The following is an 18,618-nucleotide window of genomic DNA, read 5'->3' on the forward strand; positions in this document are numbered from 1 at the left end:
GCTGACTCTGTCCTTGAGTCCTGCCCACGCCAGCCTTTGAGTCAGGAGATGCAGGGCCATGCAGTGGCAGATGGGAGCCCAATAAGCACCCAGTGGGTGCTGTTTCTCTCAGGCCTGAGCAGGACAGTCTGGCCTCCTGCTCCCCTTTGTCTATATCAAATAGCAGCCTGTGTGGTCTCTGGTGGGTGCCATGATCTCTGGTGGACCCTGTGGTTTCTGGTGGGTGCCATGGCCTCTGGTGGACCCTGTGGGTTTTGGTGGGCAGTGTGGCCTCTGGTCGACTCTGTGGTTTCTGGTGGGTGCCAGGGGCTCTGGTGGACCCTTTGAATTCTTTGGTGTAGTGACCTCTGATGAGCACTGTGGCCACTGGTGGGTCCCATGGCCTCCCGCAGCCCTGATATTCTCCTTCCCCCTTTCAGGCTGCCTGTTCCGGGATGGACTCTGCAGGGCCTCGGAGGTGTGTGTGGACGGTGAGTGTCGGCTTAGCCTTGGTGGTGCCGGGCTGAATGTGTCTGTCCTGTCGGCACAGGGAGGTGCTGGGACAGTGGTTCCCATACAGGTATGGGACCAAACCACTGGGGTGCTGTGGGGGTGAAGGTTGCAGTGACTTCCCCAATGCATATGCCAATGTGCCACCCACTCCTCTGTGACCTGATGGTGCAGCTCCATGCTAGTATAGGACCTGAGACAGCTGTGCCTCACAGACCTGCCTGCTGAATTCTCTTAGGGGCAGCTCTCCTCTGTGGACGCAGCAAACACAAGGCTTGGGGTGCTTGGAGTGTTGCCATAGGCTGTGAGCCATGGAGAAGGGGGTCCCACAAAGGGTGCCAGACACAGGTTACCCAGGCACAGGCACCCAGGTAGGGGGTCCGCAGTTTCGATTCCCTAAGGACAGAGTCCCTAGGCACAGGGTCCCCCAGGCGCAGGCTTTTCAAGTTTAAGGTCTCCAAGTACATTGTCCTCAGGTACAGGTTTCCTACGAGCAGGCTCCTCAGTTACAGGGTTCCGAAGGACAGAGGCCCCAGGTATAGGGCCCAAGCTACAGGATTAGTAGATATCAAGTATATCAAGTAGTGTGTCAAGTACAAGGCCCCCAAGTACGTTGTCCTCAGGTACAGGGACCCAGGTACAGACCTCTTAAGGACACGGTCCCAAGAACATGGTCCTTAGACACAGGGTCTCTGGGTACAGGATCCTGAGACACAGAGGCCCCAGGTACAGGGTTTACCTGTACAGAATCCTGGGTACAGGGTCCTCAATGACAGGGTCCACAGGAACTGAGTGGTCAGGTCCAGTGTCCCCAGTACAGGATTCCCGGGTTTAGAGACCCCAGGGATCTGGTCCTATGCACAGGATCCCTGGTTCAGGGTCCCCTGGTTCAGGGTCCTGCATATAGGGTCCTCAGGCACCGGCTCTCCAAGTTCAGGTTCCTCAAGTATCGTGTCCTCAGGTGCAGAGTACCCAGCCACGGGGTCCCCAGGCACAGCATCTTCAGGTGCAGTGACACAGCTCGAGTCCTCAGTTACAGGGCCCCCAGTCTCAGCTTCTGCAGGTACAGGGTCCCAAGGTCCAGAGGCCCAAGGCCCAAGGCCCAAGGGATAGGATCCTCAGGTACGAGGTTCCCTGGTTCCGGGCCCTCAATGACAGTGCCTCAGGTCCAGGGTCCCCAGATTCAGGGTTTCCAGAAACAGGTCACCAGACCCCAGGTAGAGGGTCCCAGGTACAGAGTCCCCAAGTCACCTGAGTCCAAGTACCTGAGTCCTCAGGTACAGGGTTTCCAGTTATGGGATCTCCAGGTTCAGGGTCCTCAGGGGGACCTTAGGTACAGTTGCCAGAAGCAGGGTCCTCAGGTGCAAAGGTCTCAGTTACTGGGTCCCCAGGTACATCAAGGCCCTCAGTGTATGGTCCGCAGGCTAAGAATTTTCAGGTACGGGGTCTCCAGGTGCCATGGTTCCCATACATATGGTCCTCAAGTACAGGGCCCCCAGTTTCAGTGTCGCCTAGTACGGAGTATCAAGTTACAGGGTTACCCGGTAGGGCCCCCGTGTACTGGCCCCTCAGGTACATGTCCTCAGTTATAGGGTCTTCAAATACAGGGCTCCCAGGTAAATGTTGCCAGGTACACGGTCCTCAGGGACACGGAACCAGTCCAAGCTCCTCAAGTCCAAGGACCCCATGTACATTTTCCTCGGGTACAGGGCCCCCAGATACAGGGGCCTCAAGTACAGCATCCAGAGGTACAGGAAAGGTTCCCAGGACAGAGCCCCCAGGGGCAGGATCCTCAGGTTCAGGGTCCTCAAGTACATGATCCTCAGGTACAGAATTCTCAGGTTTATGGCCCTTGGGTCTAGGGACCTGTACAGGGTCCCTAGAGAAATGATCTCCAGGTCCAGGAGAAATGATCTCCAGCTATAAGAACCTCAAGTTCAGGGTCCCCAGGTGCAGGGTCCTCAGGTACAGAGCCCCAAGGTTCCCAGGTTCAGGCCCCCAGGTATATTCTTCTTCATAGATGTGTGTATTACATTATATGTTTATGTATATGTATTATATGTATTACATTACATGTGTGTACTTTCATGTGTATATGTCTATGGATATATGTCTATGGATGCTTACGTGTCTGGCCCATGTGTGCTATCCATGCTTATGCAAATACACTCATGTGCCTGCAATACTTCCTCCTGTGTCTAGATGTGTGCTCATGTCCTGCACTAACTTCTTTGCGTGGTGATGTGTCTACATGCATGTCCACACGTAACCTGCATACGTCTGTGCATATGTCCATGTGCATGGTCACATGTAGCTTGTGCGCCCTGATGTGTGCATTTAGGAGTATGTGTGACCCTCCTGCGTGTGTGCGCCAGTCAGGTGCCCAGGCATTGCCTGGCAGGGCAGATCAGAGCCCGTGGGGGGCTTGGGCTGCTCTCTCTCTCTCTCTCTCTCTCTCTCTCTCTCTCTCTCTCTCTCTCTCCCCCTCTCCCTCTCCGTCTTTCTCCCTCTGTCTTTCTCTTTCTCCGTCTGTCTCTCCCTCCGTTCCTTCAAGTTTCTTCTGAGGTGCAGGCAGGAGGTACCCTGAACCTCCCCACCCCCAGCACCCACGTCTCACTGAAGAGCAGCTGCGCTTTGTGCACAAAGCCAGGGCTGGGCTGTCTCCTCGTCATTACTTCTGCGCATTGTTCGTGAGAACATCATTAGCATAAGAGAGATGCCTCTGTGGACATGCAAATCAATGCAGACGACGATTTGCCACTCAAAACTGCAGCTTGCTTGGCCTCGGCCAAGTGTCTGGGTTATAGCCTCAGGATGGAGTAACGTCTTGTGCTTCTTCCTCATTCCTCAGGGATCCGAGACACAGGAGAGCCTTGAAAATGCTCCTCCCGGTCAGTGCTCAAACTGGTCTCAATTCTCCCAGTCTATTCAGACTTGCCCAGGGCTCCCAGTCAGTACTCATGTTTGCCCAGTGATCTCAGTACTCATACTTGCCTGTGCTCCCAGTCAGCATTCATACTTGCCCCAGTGCTCCCAGTTATTACTCATACTTTCTTCTTTTTTTTTTTTTTTTTTTTTTTTTTTGGTTTTTGGGCCACACCCGGCGGTGCTCAGGGGTTACTCCTGACTGTCTGCTCAGAAATAGCTCCTGGCAGGCATAGGGGACCATATGGGACACCGGGATTCGAACCAACCACCTTTGGTCCTGGATCGGCTGCTTGCGAGGCAAATGCCACTGTGCTGTCTCTCCGGGCCCTATTACTCATACTTGCCTGTGCTCCCAGTCAACATTCATACTTGCCCCAGTGCTCCCAGTCAGTACTTATACATATATACACACACTGATAAACACACTCACAGACAAGGATGGGTGCTGTGGAGGGTGAGGGTCGGAGCAGATGCCACAGAGAGGCAGGCTCAGGGTGATGGGCGAAGGAAGCATCATGGTGGTAACTGTGACTGCCCTCTGGAGCCCGGGCCGCCCACGACAGAATGATCAGCTTGGGCTGGGGCAGGACAAGTACTCGGGCTGTCCGGGCACTCGGGGGCATCGGGCGCTTAAGGGTTCCTTGCTCTGCCCAACCCTGTGACAGCGGGTGCCTGAGGGCTCAGTGCAGGTGAGGATGGACCATGTTCAGCTGGCTCTGCCGTCATCTGTCTTGAGCACCGTCCCCACTGGCACCTGCCCCACTCGCTTCAAACCCAAGGTCTGGGTCCGTGGCTGACTCCAGCCACATGTGGGAGCAACCAATGATGCCTCCGAGGAGCCGCTGCAGAGGGGATGGGAGGGCAGAGCTGGGCACACTCTCTCAGCTGTTCCACGGGACCAGCCTGGGGCTCAAGGGAAATGGGTGTGTCATGAGCAATGCCTCAGGAGGGAAGGGGCAGGTCTCCACAGCGTGTAGGGACAGTGTCCTACGGGCTCCTTGCCTGTCCTGTCCTGCCCTTCTCTCCAGCATGGTCTGACAAAGAACAAACTCTGTGCTCAGATTCCTTCAGTGCTAGCTGAGGAGCACAGCAACAGGGAAAGGGCTGGAGCTTGCTGACCAGCCCAGTAGGACTGCTCCAGGCCAGGTCGCAATGGGGCAGCAGACAGATGGGAGGAAAAGAATAGAAAGTCTAGAAATAGACCCGATGCATATGGATATGGATCTGTGGTCTATGCTAATGAGGGCATTTTAAAATTGGGGTAGGGGAAGATGTATTCTTCAACAATGTTAGGGGTGATAGCCCAGACCTTCCCACGCATCCAGCTGCTTCCACCCAACTCCTTCCCCCAGAGAAGCCAGATGGCTCAAAGGGTAGCATTATTTTCCTTTTTCAGAACTAAAAGAAAACGGGAATTTTCAGTCCTTTTCTGTGGAAACAAATTTTCAAGCACAACAAGCAGTCAGAATGTAGGGAAGTCTGAACTGGGCTGGAGAGATAGCATGGAGGTAAGGCGTTTGCCTTGCGTGCAGAAGGACGATGATTCGAATCTGGGCATCCCATATGGTCCCCCGAGCCTGCCAGCGGTAATTTCTGAGCGTAGAGTCAGAAGTAACCCCTGAGCGCTGCCGGATATAACACCCCCTCCCAAAAAAAAAAAAAAAAAAAGAAAAAGAAAGTCAGAATTGTGCGAGGTAGAGACTAGAGCTCCTGGGCTTTCCCAGTTAAAGTTCAGAGCGGGTTTTCTACTCAGGATACTGGAGACTGAACTGGGCCCCATGGAGGCAGCTCAGAGACAACCAATAGGTTGAGGCCAGAGGCCACAGTGCTGGGTGGGGAGGGGGCAGTGGGCATCCACCTGAGGCCTCGCTGGTCTCTTGAGTTGGCAGAGTGCAGTCGGGAGAGGGCACAGGGGTGGGGCTACTCCAGTTATTCCTCCCCTGACAGGTTCTGCTTCCATTGTGCTCCCTTCACTTCCTCCATGAAGATCCTGTGCGTCCTGCCACTTGTGTGTTAACATGTTTGTATAGTCCATGTTTATTTGCATGTGTCAAATGTGTGTTTAAAGTGTTATGCATGTTGAAAGTGTCTGCCTGTTGATGGGCACATGCACATGTTGAGCATGTCTATGTTGCATGTGTGTTGGTGTGTTTAAGTATGTTTATGTTGTGTTCATGTACATTAAGTTTGTGTTGCATAGTGTATTAGTGTGTGTTGACTGTGTCTTCTCAATTACTTTCTGTCATACCCCCCTAGGAAGAAGAAAACATTTTTCGTTTAACCTGCAAAACAAAAATATATAAGGAATTTGAGCTGATTTTTTTAGTCAGAGGTGATATCTGGATTAATGGCTACAATGAGCATGTTTTGCAATACAGAGCTTTTCGAAGTGGGTTTGAAGCAGGACACAGCAACTCTCAGCTCCAGAGACATCCAGAGACATAAACACGGGGCTTAGCTTGTTAGGACAGTGTTTGCCGAGGTCAAACGCACCCCCTTTACGGAGCCTCATGCCCCCCTTGGGGGGCACGCCCCACTATTTGAGAAGCACTGCTATAGGTTGACAATACTGTGTCTGTTGTGTGTTGGGCATGTTTATGCTATTTTGAGCATGTATGTTGTCTGTGCTGTGTGTATGTGTGTTGAATGTATCTGCATAGTCGGCATTGTTGAGTGTGCCTATATTGTTGGCGCTTGTTGAGAAAGTATGCCGTATGTGTGCTGAGTCTGTGTTGGCGTGTGATGTGTTGAGCATGTCTGTGGTTGGTATATGTTGAGCATAAATGGTGTGTGCTGAGCATGCTTATGTTGATTATGCATGTGTGTTTTGAGCATGTCTGTGTGCTGAGCATGCACATTGTGCTGATGTGTGAGGCTCTTGTGTGTTGATAATGTGTGTTGTGTGTGCCTGTCGTGTCTGTGTTGGTGTGTGTGGAACATGTCTTTGTGTGTGTTTGTTGAGCATGTCTGTTGTATGTGCATGTATAAGTGTATTCTGAGTGAGTCATGCTGAGTACACCCCCAGCAGGTGGCAGGTGCACTGGTTCCTCCCCAGGTCCATGCTGTGTCGTGAACGTCCTGCCTCATTTGGTCACGGGGAAGCAAACCTGGCATCTGTGCCACCATGTCTTGGCTCAGAAATTGGTTCACTTATGAAACAGCGAGAGACATCGCTGAGCCTTCCTGAAGGGGAATCTGGTTCTTGCGGCAGGTAGCCTGAGACCAAAGGTGTTAGCCTCTGCTCTACTCACCACCTGTGTCCCATTGGCCTCTGCCGGAGACAGTGGGCTGCCCACTGTGTGCCCTGGGCACAGGAAGAAGCTCAGCATAAGGCAGACATAAGAAGCGCAGGTTTGACGCAGCCTGCGTGTCTGCAGACACAATGGTGTCAAGGACGTTTGCGGACGCTTCTCCTAGGACAGTGCCCAGCCGGGCCATGTGGGCCGGTGGTGCTGCTGCTCATGCTGAGAGGACTAGGAAGGAGCGGGACCTTTCTGGGGTCCTGAGGAAACCCATAGGGTGCCGGGCATGTACACCCCGAGGCATGGTGCTCACTGCCTGCTCCTGGGGTGACTGCATGCCTGGCCTCTCCTCCCTCCATTGTCTTGTGGGGCAGAGACTGCTCTCGTTGCTGATTAGAGAAGCAGTTACTTGGCAACGGGGCTGGCGCTGCAGGTGGGGGATTAGCTGCTCGGAACCCCTCTTTCTCCTGGTGGGGGCTCCCAGGCCAAACCAGCTCTGCACCTGGAGTTAACTCCCTCCCTCTGGGAGCCCCGGAGTCTCTCCAAACCCCAGGGAAGGAAGAACAGCTACCGGGTAGGGGGGGGGGCTGTCCCCAAGACCCCTGTGTCCCGTCGCTGCAGTGAGGCATTGGCTACTTCCAGCGCAGCTACCAGCTGGCCCTTCCCCTGGTCTAGGCAGGTGCCTTCCTGTGCTGAATCTAAACCCGCTGTCCAAGCAGGACCATGAGCGCTGGGCAGCCACTGCCCAGCTACTGCTTCTAGTTGGTCATTTCTAAAGCCAAACAGGATCCTCAGTGGTGGGCAACAAGGGCATGGCTGGGCACAGCTGCCCGCATGCCTCTGTGCTCTAGCCACCCATGCACACAAATGCCCCAGAGAACAGACAGCCCTAGGAGACCAGCGCCCTGCAGTGGAGGGGGCGGTGTGTCTGTGTTATGTGCCTGTGTGTTGAACGTATCTGCATTGTTGGCATTGGAGTGCAGGCTCTGCTCTCTGCTCGGCTCAGATGCACTTTCTGGGGCTCCTCTCCTCCCCCACTGCACCCCTGGGGCTACTGGCAGACTGGGCCCTCCCCCGAGGGAGCCCTGGAAGGTCTCGACTGAGGAAACCCAACCAACCGTGGGGCCCCGCTGATTGGGGCACAGGGAGCAGTGAGCAATGCACTGGGATGCCACATTGGCAGACAGCATCCTCCTCCACAGTGATGTGGGACAGCTGTGTACAAGTATGGCTGGTTTGTACACCCCCATGTGGAAATGTAGGCTGATGCGTGCACCCCCACGTACAAGTGTGGGCTGGTGTGTGCGTGTCCACGTGTAAGTGTGGCCGGTGTATGCATGCCCACGTATCATTGTGGGTCAGTGTGCACTTGCGTGTAAGTGTGGCTGGTATGTGTTCAGCCATGTGTCAGTATGGACTGGCAACCATGTGTAAGCATGTGCAAGCATGTCTGTGTACGTGTGGCTGCTGTATGTCTGGGTATATGTGTAAGCATGGATGATGTGACACACCCATGTGCATTCATGTATAAACATGGCTGGTGTAGGAGTGAACATGTGTGTAACTGGGTGTGCTAGGAAATCACACCCAAGCCCGCAGAACCTCTCGGCCTCCCCGCCATGGCCTGTAAAGTATGTATTTGTATGTACATGTAAATGTGACGCATATTGAATCATGTGTGTAAATGTGTACATTTGTATGTGAGTCGTGTGAGAGCATGTCTACATACATGGACGTGTATGTCTCTGTGAACGGACATGTCTGTGGCCTATGCAGAGCTGCTCTCCTTCGCCGCCTGAGGTCCCAATAGTGCAAGGAAGGAACCACCAGGGGTCACTGTGGCTGCTTCTCCCCAGGCAGGTTCAGGTATGGGGAGGACCACCAGGAGGAGGCACCTCTCCTCTGGGTTACGAGAGCACATGCCCACCACGGAGCCCGCTTCTCAGGGGAGGTGGCCGGGCTGGTGTTTCCTGGCTCTGAGCAGCCATGTGTCCGGGCCCCGCGCCTGCACCTGGTGTCCAGCATCATGAGTGCAGCTGCTTGGCCCAGGCTGCAGGACTGCTGTAGGGAGGAGGCGCTTCCAGCCGCCTTCCTAGCGTTGGGAGGACCTTTCCAAGCAAAGGCAAGCACTGTGGCTTGGGTTGCTTACATGAGTCTCATTTTGCTTTAAATCGTGCCCTGAGCTGCGTAGTTCCTTGGTTTCATTTTCCTTTCCCAAAGGAATAGTACAGATGTACACAAAGTAAAATTTCAGAAATCAAAAAATTCAGGGGAAAAGATTAAAAGTAGTGCTGGTGAATATAAAGTGTTTTGGTGAGTTGGGTCTGCCACAGCTGCCTAGTAGCAGGGTTCGAGGTGTGGAATTCTTCAGAATAGCTTTTTTGTTGTTGTTTTGGGTCATACCTAGTGATGCTCAAGGGTTACTACTCCTGGCTCTGCATCCAGGAATGGTTCCTGGAGGTGTCCAGGGGATCATATGGGATGCCAAGGGTCAAGCCCAGGTTAACCTATGCAAAACAAATATCCTATCCACTGTACTATCTTTCCAGCTCCACAAGAACATCTGATGTGGGGCCGGAGAGATAGCATGGAGGTAAGGCGTTTGCCTTTTATGCAGGAGGTCCTTGGTTCAAGTTCCGGCATCCCATATGGTCCCCCGTGCCTGCCAGGAGCAATTTCTGAGCCTGGAGCCAGGAATAACCCCTGAGCACTGCCGGGTGTGACACCCCCCCCAAAAAAAACCCCACAAAAAGAAAAAAAGAAAAAAACAACATCTGATGCAATGGAGTGCCTTTTCAGAAAGTTCGTGAACACAAGAACTGCCGGGGGCATCTCAGCAGAAAGTTCTCTTACAGTGTCTGCCACAGCCCACCTGCCTGACCCTTGTGAGAGTCTAGCTTGCTATTGAGTCTGGCTTGTTCTCTGGCAGGACCCAACAACCACAGCATAGGACCTCCAAGACAAGACCCCTCTTCAGAGTGGCCAGAGCCCTCTCTGCATGAAGCTAGCGGTACACCAGAGCCTGAGACTAGACAATCGGAAAGGGGCAGTGTAGAATAAAATAAATAACGATGGGGCTGGATGGCGATGGATGGAGGCCTTTGTGCTTAGGCCCCAGCCACGTGGCTTCATTCCCATCCAGCTGGCGGATTCCAAGCCCAGGTAATCGGCGTAATCAAAACTCACTCACATGCAGGTTTCAGGAAGCATTAACTTTATTCATGCCCTATTCACCACATGTGTGTGGCCTATCTCATAACCTTTTTTTTTTTTTTTTTTTTTGGTTTTTGGGCCACACCCGGTGACGCTCAGGGGTTACTCCTGGCTACGCGCTCAGAAGTTGCTCCTGGCTTCTTGGGGGACCATATGGGATGCCGGGGGATCGAACCGCGGTCCGTCCTAGGCTAGCGCAGGTAAGGCAGGCACCTTACCTTTAGCGCCACCGCCCGGCCCCCTATCTCATAACCTTTTAAGCAATAGTTATTCTTGGCCCTGCATCTAAACTCCTTTCAGCCATCTTTCCTTTGGGGGGCTCCATGCGGCCCCAAGATCCAAAAGCCAGGGATCCGAGCCGGGCCAAGAGAGAAACGGCCAAAGGGCAAAGAGCCAAAAGCCAGGAAACCAAGCCGGGCCAAAAGAGAAACTGCAAAAGGGCCGAATCCCCTGGCTCAGAGGTTTATCTATCCTTTTCCAGACCCCTCCCAGAAATGGGAGGTCTTGCAGGTAGTTACACCTATTATCCGGTTCCCAAAACTCCTCCCAGATATGGGTGGGTCTTGGGGTACACCACATTTCCCCCTTTTTTAAATATTTTCATGCGCCAACGTAATAAAGTGAAAATTAATATACCAGCCCTTTTTTAAAAACATATTATTTGCAAAATATACTTTACACCTGTAACCTAAAATTCTATTAATGCTTTTTTACCAAGCACTATTTTGGAACTTTCATGTTCCTATACTTTTAAACTATATTGGGGGAACTTCATTGTTCCTATAACTTTTCTATACACAAGTACTGCAGCATACATGCATAACATACATTTTAAAAACAGGCTAAGTACATTAAAATACACAGTAAAACATTTTGCAATTGAAAATATTAACTTTGAAAGACAACAAAACACATTTAAATCATAAAGAAAATGACTAAGACAAAGATGCAGGTGGTTAGAAATTAGATGTTAAAATGGGCTAATCTGTATTACCTCCCTTATATTTTTATTTTTTAACCACTAACTAATTAAAACTTATTCCATCACCAACTATGAGTAAAATATAACGACCCACTAATTTTCTACACCTAAAACCATAGTTCAGATGATTAATTTGTCCCACGCTGATCTCACCACGTGGCTTCTTTAAACTTTTAAAGTTCAGATGTTGTTTTGTCCCACGCTGATTTCACCACGTGGCGTCCTTTCAGTTTCAGGCCCCGCAGACGGTTTTGTAGACCATGAGGTTGCCGGTTTCGCCGCCCGCTGCCGGTTCGCTGGAGGGTGGATTCCAGGTTTTTTGCTTTTCCGGGCCAAACTGAGCCCAGCCCAGCCGATCCCAGCCGAGATTCCAGCCGAGCCGAGCCCAGCCGCTTTTCCGATGCTGGAGGGGCTTCACCGCTGCCTTTTCTTTTCTCCGGGCGCACTTTGGAAGCAGCTTATGGCCCACATTTTCACAGGGCGCTTTTGAAAGTTTAAAGTTCCAAGTGATTTAAACTAAAAGTTTAGTTCGAAATTTCCAAAGTCGAAATTCAAATTCAAGCCAAAGGTCATTCTCAGAAAATCAGTCCATTTTTAATACAGTCTTTTTTCTCCTCCGTTTCCAATTTAGACTTTTAATAAGTTTTTGAAGAGGCCCAGGTTTTTGTTTCTTGTAACAAAGTTTTAGTTTTGGGCCTGGGCTGGAGGTGATGCAAGCTTTCACCTCTTTTTTTTCAATGGGTCACGGCCATGTTTGAACATGGCTGCACGTGGCCCAGTGTTTTGGGCTTAGTGCACCCGAAAAGAGCCAAAATGAAACTGAAAAGCAGAAATATTACCATTGTTGCTGGTTTCTTGGGTCCAGGATTCAGGTCAAAGTTCGGAGCGCCAGATGTAGAATAAAATAAATAACGATGGGGCTGGATGGCGATGGATGGAGGCCTTTGTGCTTAGGCCCCAGCCACGTGGCTTCATTCCCATCCAGCTGGCGGATTCCAAGCCCAGGTAATCGGCGTAATCAAAACTCACTCACATGCAGGTTTCAGGAAGCATTAACTTTATTCATGCCCTATTCACCACATGTGTGTGGCCTATCTCATAACCTTTTAAGCAATAGTTATTCTTGGCCCTGCATCTAAACTCCTTTCAGCCATCTTTCCTTTGGGGGGCTCCATGCGGCCCCAAGATCCAAAAGCCAGGGATCCGAGCCGGGCCAAGAGAGAAACGGCCAAAGGGCAAAGAGCCAAAAGCCAGGAAACCAAGCCGGGCCAAAAGAGAAACGGCAAAAGGGCCGAATCCCCTGGCTCAGAGGTTTATCTATCCTTTTCCAGACCCCTCCCAGAAATGGGAGGTCTTGCAGGTAGTTACACCTATTATCCGGTTCCCAAAACTCCTCCCAGATATGGGTGGGTCTTGGGGTACACCACAGGGCAGGACCTCTCGATTGGGACCTGCCCTCCCTGCTCTCTTGTTGGGTTCAGGGATCATGAGGCTCTTCGTGCAACTGGTCATCTGCCAGATGTGTGGGGTCCTGCCCTCCCAGTGTAGGAGATCCCACCCGCAGAGATGTGTGGGATCTGCTCCCCAGATGTGCATAAGACTCCATCCTCCCAGATGAGTGAGGTGGAGTGAGGTGAGTGGGTGTAGGGGAGAGTGAGTTGGATGAGGAGTGACAGTGTGTGTGTACATGGGGGAACCGAGCTGAAGTGTCTATACCATCTGCTCCCTTTTGCTGAGCCTGAAACTGCTGTAAGAATAGGATGGATCGGGGCCGGGTAGGTGGCGCTGGAGGTAAGGTGTCTGCCTTGCAAGCGCTAGCCAAGGAAGGACCGCGGTTCGATCCCCCAGCGTCCCATATGGTCCCCCCAAGCCAGGGGCGATTTCTGAGCACATAGCCAGGAGTAACCTCTGAGCGTCAAACGGGTGTGGCCCAAAAACCAAAAAAAAAAAAAAAAGAATAGGATGGATCAGGGGCCGGAGAGATAGCAAGGAGGCAGGGTTTTTGCCTTGCATGCAGAAGGATGGTGGTTCAAATCCCGGCGTCCCATATGGTCCCCCGAGCCTGCCAGGAGCGATTTCTGAGCATAGAGCCACGAGTAACCCCTGAGCGCTGCCGGTGTGACCCAAAAACAAAAACAAAAAATAGAATAGGATGAATCAGGAGCCTAAGAGGGCTCCGGGGTGGAGGTCAGGCTTTGTATGCAGGATGCCCATGTGGAACCCCAATTACTGCCAGGATCACTTGCTGAGCACCAAGCACTCAGCAGTCTTTGAGTCTGAGTTCCTATGCACAGTGTCCCATGCAATGGGGAGTGCTTGTCCTTTATCCCTCTGGGTAGAGTTTAGAGCAGAGAATTGGGTTTTGTCTTCTGTGGGCTCCAGGGAGAACGCCTGAGCCATCAGTGTGGGTATCTGGGGATTGATGATGTCTCGATGCTGCATCAAGCCCTTGGATGATGGAGCCTAGGGAAGGGCCTGGCGGTGGGTGGGCTCATTCCCTGGTGGCTGCATCTGCTTGTGGGGTGAGATGGGGGGAGGCAACTTCCTGCTGCATGTGACATGTGGTCACCTGTGAAGGGACCGGTGTGCCTCAGTTTGCCTTCTCAGATGTACGGCTGCCCTTCCTGTCCCCTCTCAGGCCCCCTACAGAGGAAGAGTGGGGTCCCCAGGGAATGAAGGGTTCTTGCATCCTTCACCCCTCCCGCCTGTCCCCCCAGAGGAACGAGGCCCTGAAAGGTGGCCTGTACCCACATGAGTCACCGTCTCTGCTGAGCAGCTAGATGGGCCGTGCAGGGTCTTGGCTGTGTGGCCACAGACACCCAGGGAGGCTGTGGTCCTTAAGACGCTGCCACTAATTACCAGAGAGCAGTGATCACACCCGCGGCGCTCATTAAACCTGTTGCGTCTGAATGGTTTTCTTATGGGAATGAAACTCCGGACAATGAGCGGGGCTCATCGGGATAGACACTTCACACTCCCCCTCAAACGGGCTCCACAGGCCCGGTGCAGATGCCCGCCCGCACCCGCTGCCCCCTCGCTGGCGCTTTTGTATGTGCCCAAAGTGCCGTGTGAATGTTGATCCCCCACGGGGCACTTGTCTCAAAGTGAACAGTTTGCTGAATTAAGACTAATTGGTGCCTAAATTCATTAGAAGGCGTGGTTGGAAGGAGGCTGAGTTGTGAATGCCCACAAAAGGGCCCCTCTGCCCCTCTGTGGCACCCCCACTCACCAGCCCGCTCACCAGGCCTGTGCCCCACAGCCCCACTCACTGAGTCTGCAGCGGCTGGGTGTTCTGGCCATGACAGGGCTGCCTTTCTGTCCCTGAAACTTCCGAAGCGAGGTTGAGTGCATGGGCAATATCCTAGGGCTGGGATAGGATAGTAGGTGGGAGAGAGAGGAGGGAAGGGAAAGGTAGGAGGGAGGCATGGGTGGGAAGAACAGGCAGGAGTGGAGGGAGAGGTGGGAAGGGTAGGGGCAGGAGGAGAGGGGGAGGAATGCAGGAGGGGGAGGGTTGGGAAACAGGGTAGGAGGGAGAGGGGTTGGGGAGGGCAGAGGTGGGAGAGGGGAGATGGAGAGGAATGGGGTAGGAAGGGAGGAGTGAGGAGGCCAGAAGGGAAGGGAGCAGGAGAGCAGGGGCAGGAGGGAGGAGGGTGGGGGGGAGGTAGGGCAGGAGGAGGCCCCTCTGATTTGCGGCCTCTCTGACCTGTCCTTGGCCACTCCAGCATCTTCCTCAGTGCTCCTGAGCTCTACCCCGGGAGACTGTGGAGTTTCTGCTGCATGCATATGGCTGGGCTGTCCCGTAGCATGATGACAGCACTGTCTCTATCGCCCTCCCTCCCAGATGGAGAGTTTGGAAAGTGCCAACCGGTTCCTGCCATGGATGCTCAGCACTACCCAATGTCACCAGGGACTCAGCAGCGTCTGGCAACCAATTGGCAACAGTCACCCCAAAAGGATACAGGTAGAGGAAAGGGTGGAGCCTGCCCAGACACAGGCACAAGAAGGGGTGGAACCTGGCTGGTCTGAGGGGTGTACTCCACACCCTAGTTCTCTGCAGGGACCCTGGACCTCTGCACTGGGCGCTAACTGAAGTGAGGTACAGGTCTTAGCAGTTTTGGAGGGGACATGTTGAGGCTGGGCACATGCCGGTGGGCCTTCAGAGGGGAATGCCAACTACCCTGTGCCTGTCTGTGAGCACTGGTGCCAACATGTCCTGCCAGTACCAGCCTGTTCTGCTCTGGTCCCATGAAGGGAAATGCAAGTCAGTTCCCTTCAAGCTGTCACACAGATGTTTGCTGCACAGGTGCTACTTCTGCATGTTGCACTTCATGTGGGCAATAAATCTATAGTAGTAGGGCCAAAGATATAGCTCAGTAGTTAGCCGATATGTGCAAGACCCAGTGAGCCATATTTGGCCGGGCCTGGTTCCTAAATCCTGCTGGGTATCACCCTGATGGTCCCTGAGCATTGGAACCAGAGCACAGAACCATTGGAACAATGCTGGTCAATGGGAAGTGCGGATGATTTTAGGTGCTTCTGTCTGATCCTCTGTGGGCATATTCTGAGAACCACATTCTGAGGGCATCTGTCTCTGTGTAGACACAGGACAGGAAACACAGCTGGATGGCAGGGCTTACACACTGAGACTGTGGGGTGTGGGGATCTTGGTCAGGGCCATGGGGTAAAGAGATGTGTAGGACTGAGTGGGGCAGGGTCGCGCTGAGGTGGGTAGGCTGAGGGTGGACAGTGCCACATGAGGGTGGATGGGGCCTGTGTGATGTGGCTGATTTGAGGTGGGCATGGCTGACAGCCCAGCCTACACAGAATTTGGGGTCCTCCTTTCTGTGTTCTGGGCAGGGCACAGCTCTGACTTTTTGACCACAGGATGGTGCTCCCTGTGCCCTGTCCAGGCTCTCAGCAGTGGTAGACTGCTCCTTCTTGAAGGGTGGGAACTGTCACGTCCATCAGGACTCTCATCAAGCCTGTGCTGAGTGTAGCTGCCCCCTGGTTCCCAAAGAAGGATATAGGGGTTTTCATTTCCTGTGAACCCCACACTGTTGGCAGAGGGCTGGACTGGGCAACGTGGCCCTGACATGCCAGGGAGCCCCAGAGGTCTCTGGTCAGGGTACTGGTGCATGTGGATGAGGGCTCTGGGCAGAGGCTGCCCCTTGGCCCTGCCTCTGTGCTGGGCGGCTGATGCTCTTGTCTCCCCAGAACACTCCTGGGGAGCATTTGTTCCTGCAAGTCTCTGGGCACAGAGCTTGAACTCAGGCCACAGACACAGCTCAGTGTCTAAAGATACTGTGTCTAAAGGCCACACCAGGGCCGTACAGGAGCCCCCACCCACCACTTGCTCCCGCTCCTGGGGACCTTTGGGATCTCCAAGGACTTTAGATTCATCCTGAAATCTGAGTCAGTCTCAGTTTCTTCATCCTGGTGCTGAAGGGTCTGACCAGGCATCTCCCTCCTGCTGGTTAATAAGTAGCTCAAGTGGGGGACCCCCAGGTCCACCCTGCCTGGTCTGCCTTCTTTCATCTCTGCGGCCCTTTTCATCTGCTCCCTCTGGGGCCGCCTCTTCTCCTCCATCTCTCCATGCTAATGAAAGGTCTTCAAAGCCCAGTTTCAAAAGTATCCCCAGGGAGAACCAATTAAAAAAAAAAAAAAAAAAAAAAAAGGTCTGCAGAGCTTTGGGCTCGGGCAAGGGTGCCTCACCTGCCCAGCATGTCAGGGGCCCAGGGAGCCACTAACCGATATCTGCTCCTCCAGGTCTCAGAGGCCAGATGAGCCCCTGTAGCATCCCTATCAGAGAAGGGATCCAGACTAGGGGACCCATCTGTTCCCTTAGATTTACTAACACCCAGTAAGCCTTCTTCCTAAATGGCAATAAAAATGTTTAATAAAAAAATAAAATATTAATTAAAAAAGCAGTAAAGAGAGAGAGGGAGAGAGACAGACAGAGGGGGTGGAGAGAGAGAAAGACCACATTTGATATCTCCTCACAGTGGCCAGGGCTGCAGAAACTGGCCGGGGCATGCATAGCCCCACCCCACGGCCCTCCATTCAGAGGGGTCCTGGTCAGGGAGAAGGGCCTGGGCTGGGCCCACCCACTGTCCTCTGATTCCTCCAGTCCTGGCCATGAGGCTGCCCCTGCACTGGCCGCAGCTGCTCCTTCTGGGAGGTCCTGCAGAGGACTGAGCCTGGCACAATGCACCCCTCTCTGGCCCCCAGATCAGCAACAACAGTTGCATGCAGTTAACTGTTTTACATTATTAATGGTAATGAGCCTCTCCAACAAGTAATCTTGTAATTCTTGGCAATTGAAAGTAATTTCTAGCAATTAAATCCTAATCTGGCCACTTTCTGGGTGACATCCTACCAGGGGGTCGTCAAAAATCACAAACTGGGGTGCCTGTGAGCAGGTAGAATAACGTGTCAATTTAGGCACTGAGCGCTGCTTCAGGGGTACGAGTTCCAGGCATGCCTGGCTGTGAGCCCCATGGGGAGAGAAGAGCCACTGAAAGGTCTGAGACTCGGGAATCACCAAGGTTCTCTGAGGTGCCTGGGAGCAGCGCCCCATCTCTCCCCAGATGTCTGACCCCAGTGGCCCAGACCCACCTATCAACCCCCTCCCCAGTCAACACAGGCTTATAGAATTTCCTTGGGAGTGGGTAAATCTGAGCAGTTCCTTCAGATCCTAGAGTGTCTGTGTCCACTCCGCCCAGGCATTGCCTCCCAGGGAGATAAGCCATCTGCTCTTTCCTGGCTGGCCCGCCGCACACCTCTCTGCTCAGAGCAGACTCTTCTGGATGTTTCCTGTGCAGATGCTGTGGCCACGTGAATGAGAGGCCATGTGGGCCAGCACTGAGGGGTGTGTGGGACCATCCTGGATGTGGCTGCGGATGGCAATGACTGCTGAGTGCCGCCTTCCAGCCACTGCAACTGGGAGATCTATGTTCTAAGTGCGAGCAGCGAGCAGCCTCTGTATGATGGTCAGAGTGAACAGGAGTGTTTCGCCAACCTATCCGATGGTCAGGGTGTCCGCCAGCCTCTGTCCAATGGTCAGAGTGTCCACCAGCCTCTGTCTGCTGATCAGAGTGTCTGTCCACCAGCGTGTCTGCTGATTGACGTGTCCACCAGCCTCTTTCCACTGTTCGTATGGATGGGGCACAGGAACCAACACACATCACTTACATGAACATGCAGGTGCATGGACACAACATGTGAGCCTACATCGTCATGGACATGGATACACAGTTCTCATATGCACTCATGTCTACACATAGCATACAGTTTACACGTGCAGTTGGCTTGCCTGGGCATGAGAGGCTGGAATCTGCACAAGAGGAGGACCGAGGTCAGGAAGGGGCCAGGCACACATGGAAGCAGAAGTAAATAATGCTGAGAAAATGGGTCATAAAGGGGATGAACCCTGTGAAGGCGGCTCCTTGAAAGAAAAGGGCAAGGAAACAGAACTACAGTGCTACTCCTCATAAGGCAAAAAGGAAGGAAAAAAAATCTAGGCAGCTCTGGTGCCTCGCTCAGTGAAATGGCTCAGCCCATTCTGAAGTGCCAACCACACACCTCTGTGTTCTGGGGAGAGCTGCGTGCCTCCTTAGGGTCAGCAAAAATTAATTTCCAAATAGATCTATAAGTTAAATGAAAGTGAAATTAAAAGCAGCTGCGTTGGAGAGAGCAGGAGTACAGAAGTGGGGTGGCCAGAGGGAGCACAGAAGTAGGACATTTCCTGGCACGCAGCCAGCCTGG

At 53.0% G+C, this 18,618-nt stretch overlaps 1 protein-coding gene across 1 annotated transcript in view; it reads left to right on the top strand.

Annotated features, from left to right (window-relative positions):
• The window catches only part of PTPRN2 (protein tyrosine phosphatase receptor type N2), a 167,898-nt gene that overhangs the window by 18,128 nt on the left and 131,152 nt on the right, over nucleotides 1-18,618 (top strand). Inside the window, exons 2-3 of the mRNA XM_049785268.1 lie at nucleotides 420-470; nucleotides 14,696-14,815. Coding sequence (XP_049641225.1) covers nucleotides 420-470; nucleotides 14,696-14,815 — 171 coding nt within the window. The remainder of the gene's footprint in view (nucleotides 1-419; nucleotides 471-14,695; nucleotides 14,816-18,618) is intronic.

Source organism: Suncus etruscus, chromosome 13 (genome assembly GCF_024139225.1).
Source record: "Suncus etruscus isolate mSunEtr1 chromosome 13, mSunEtr1.pri.cur, whole genome shotgun sequence".
Lineage (NCBI taxonomy): Eukaryota > Metazoa > Chordata > Mammalia > Eulipotyphla > Soricidae > Suncus > Suncus etruscus.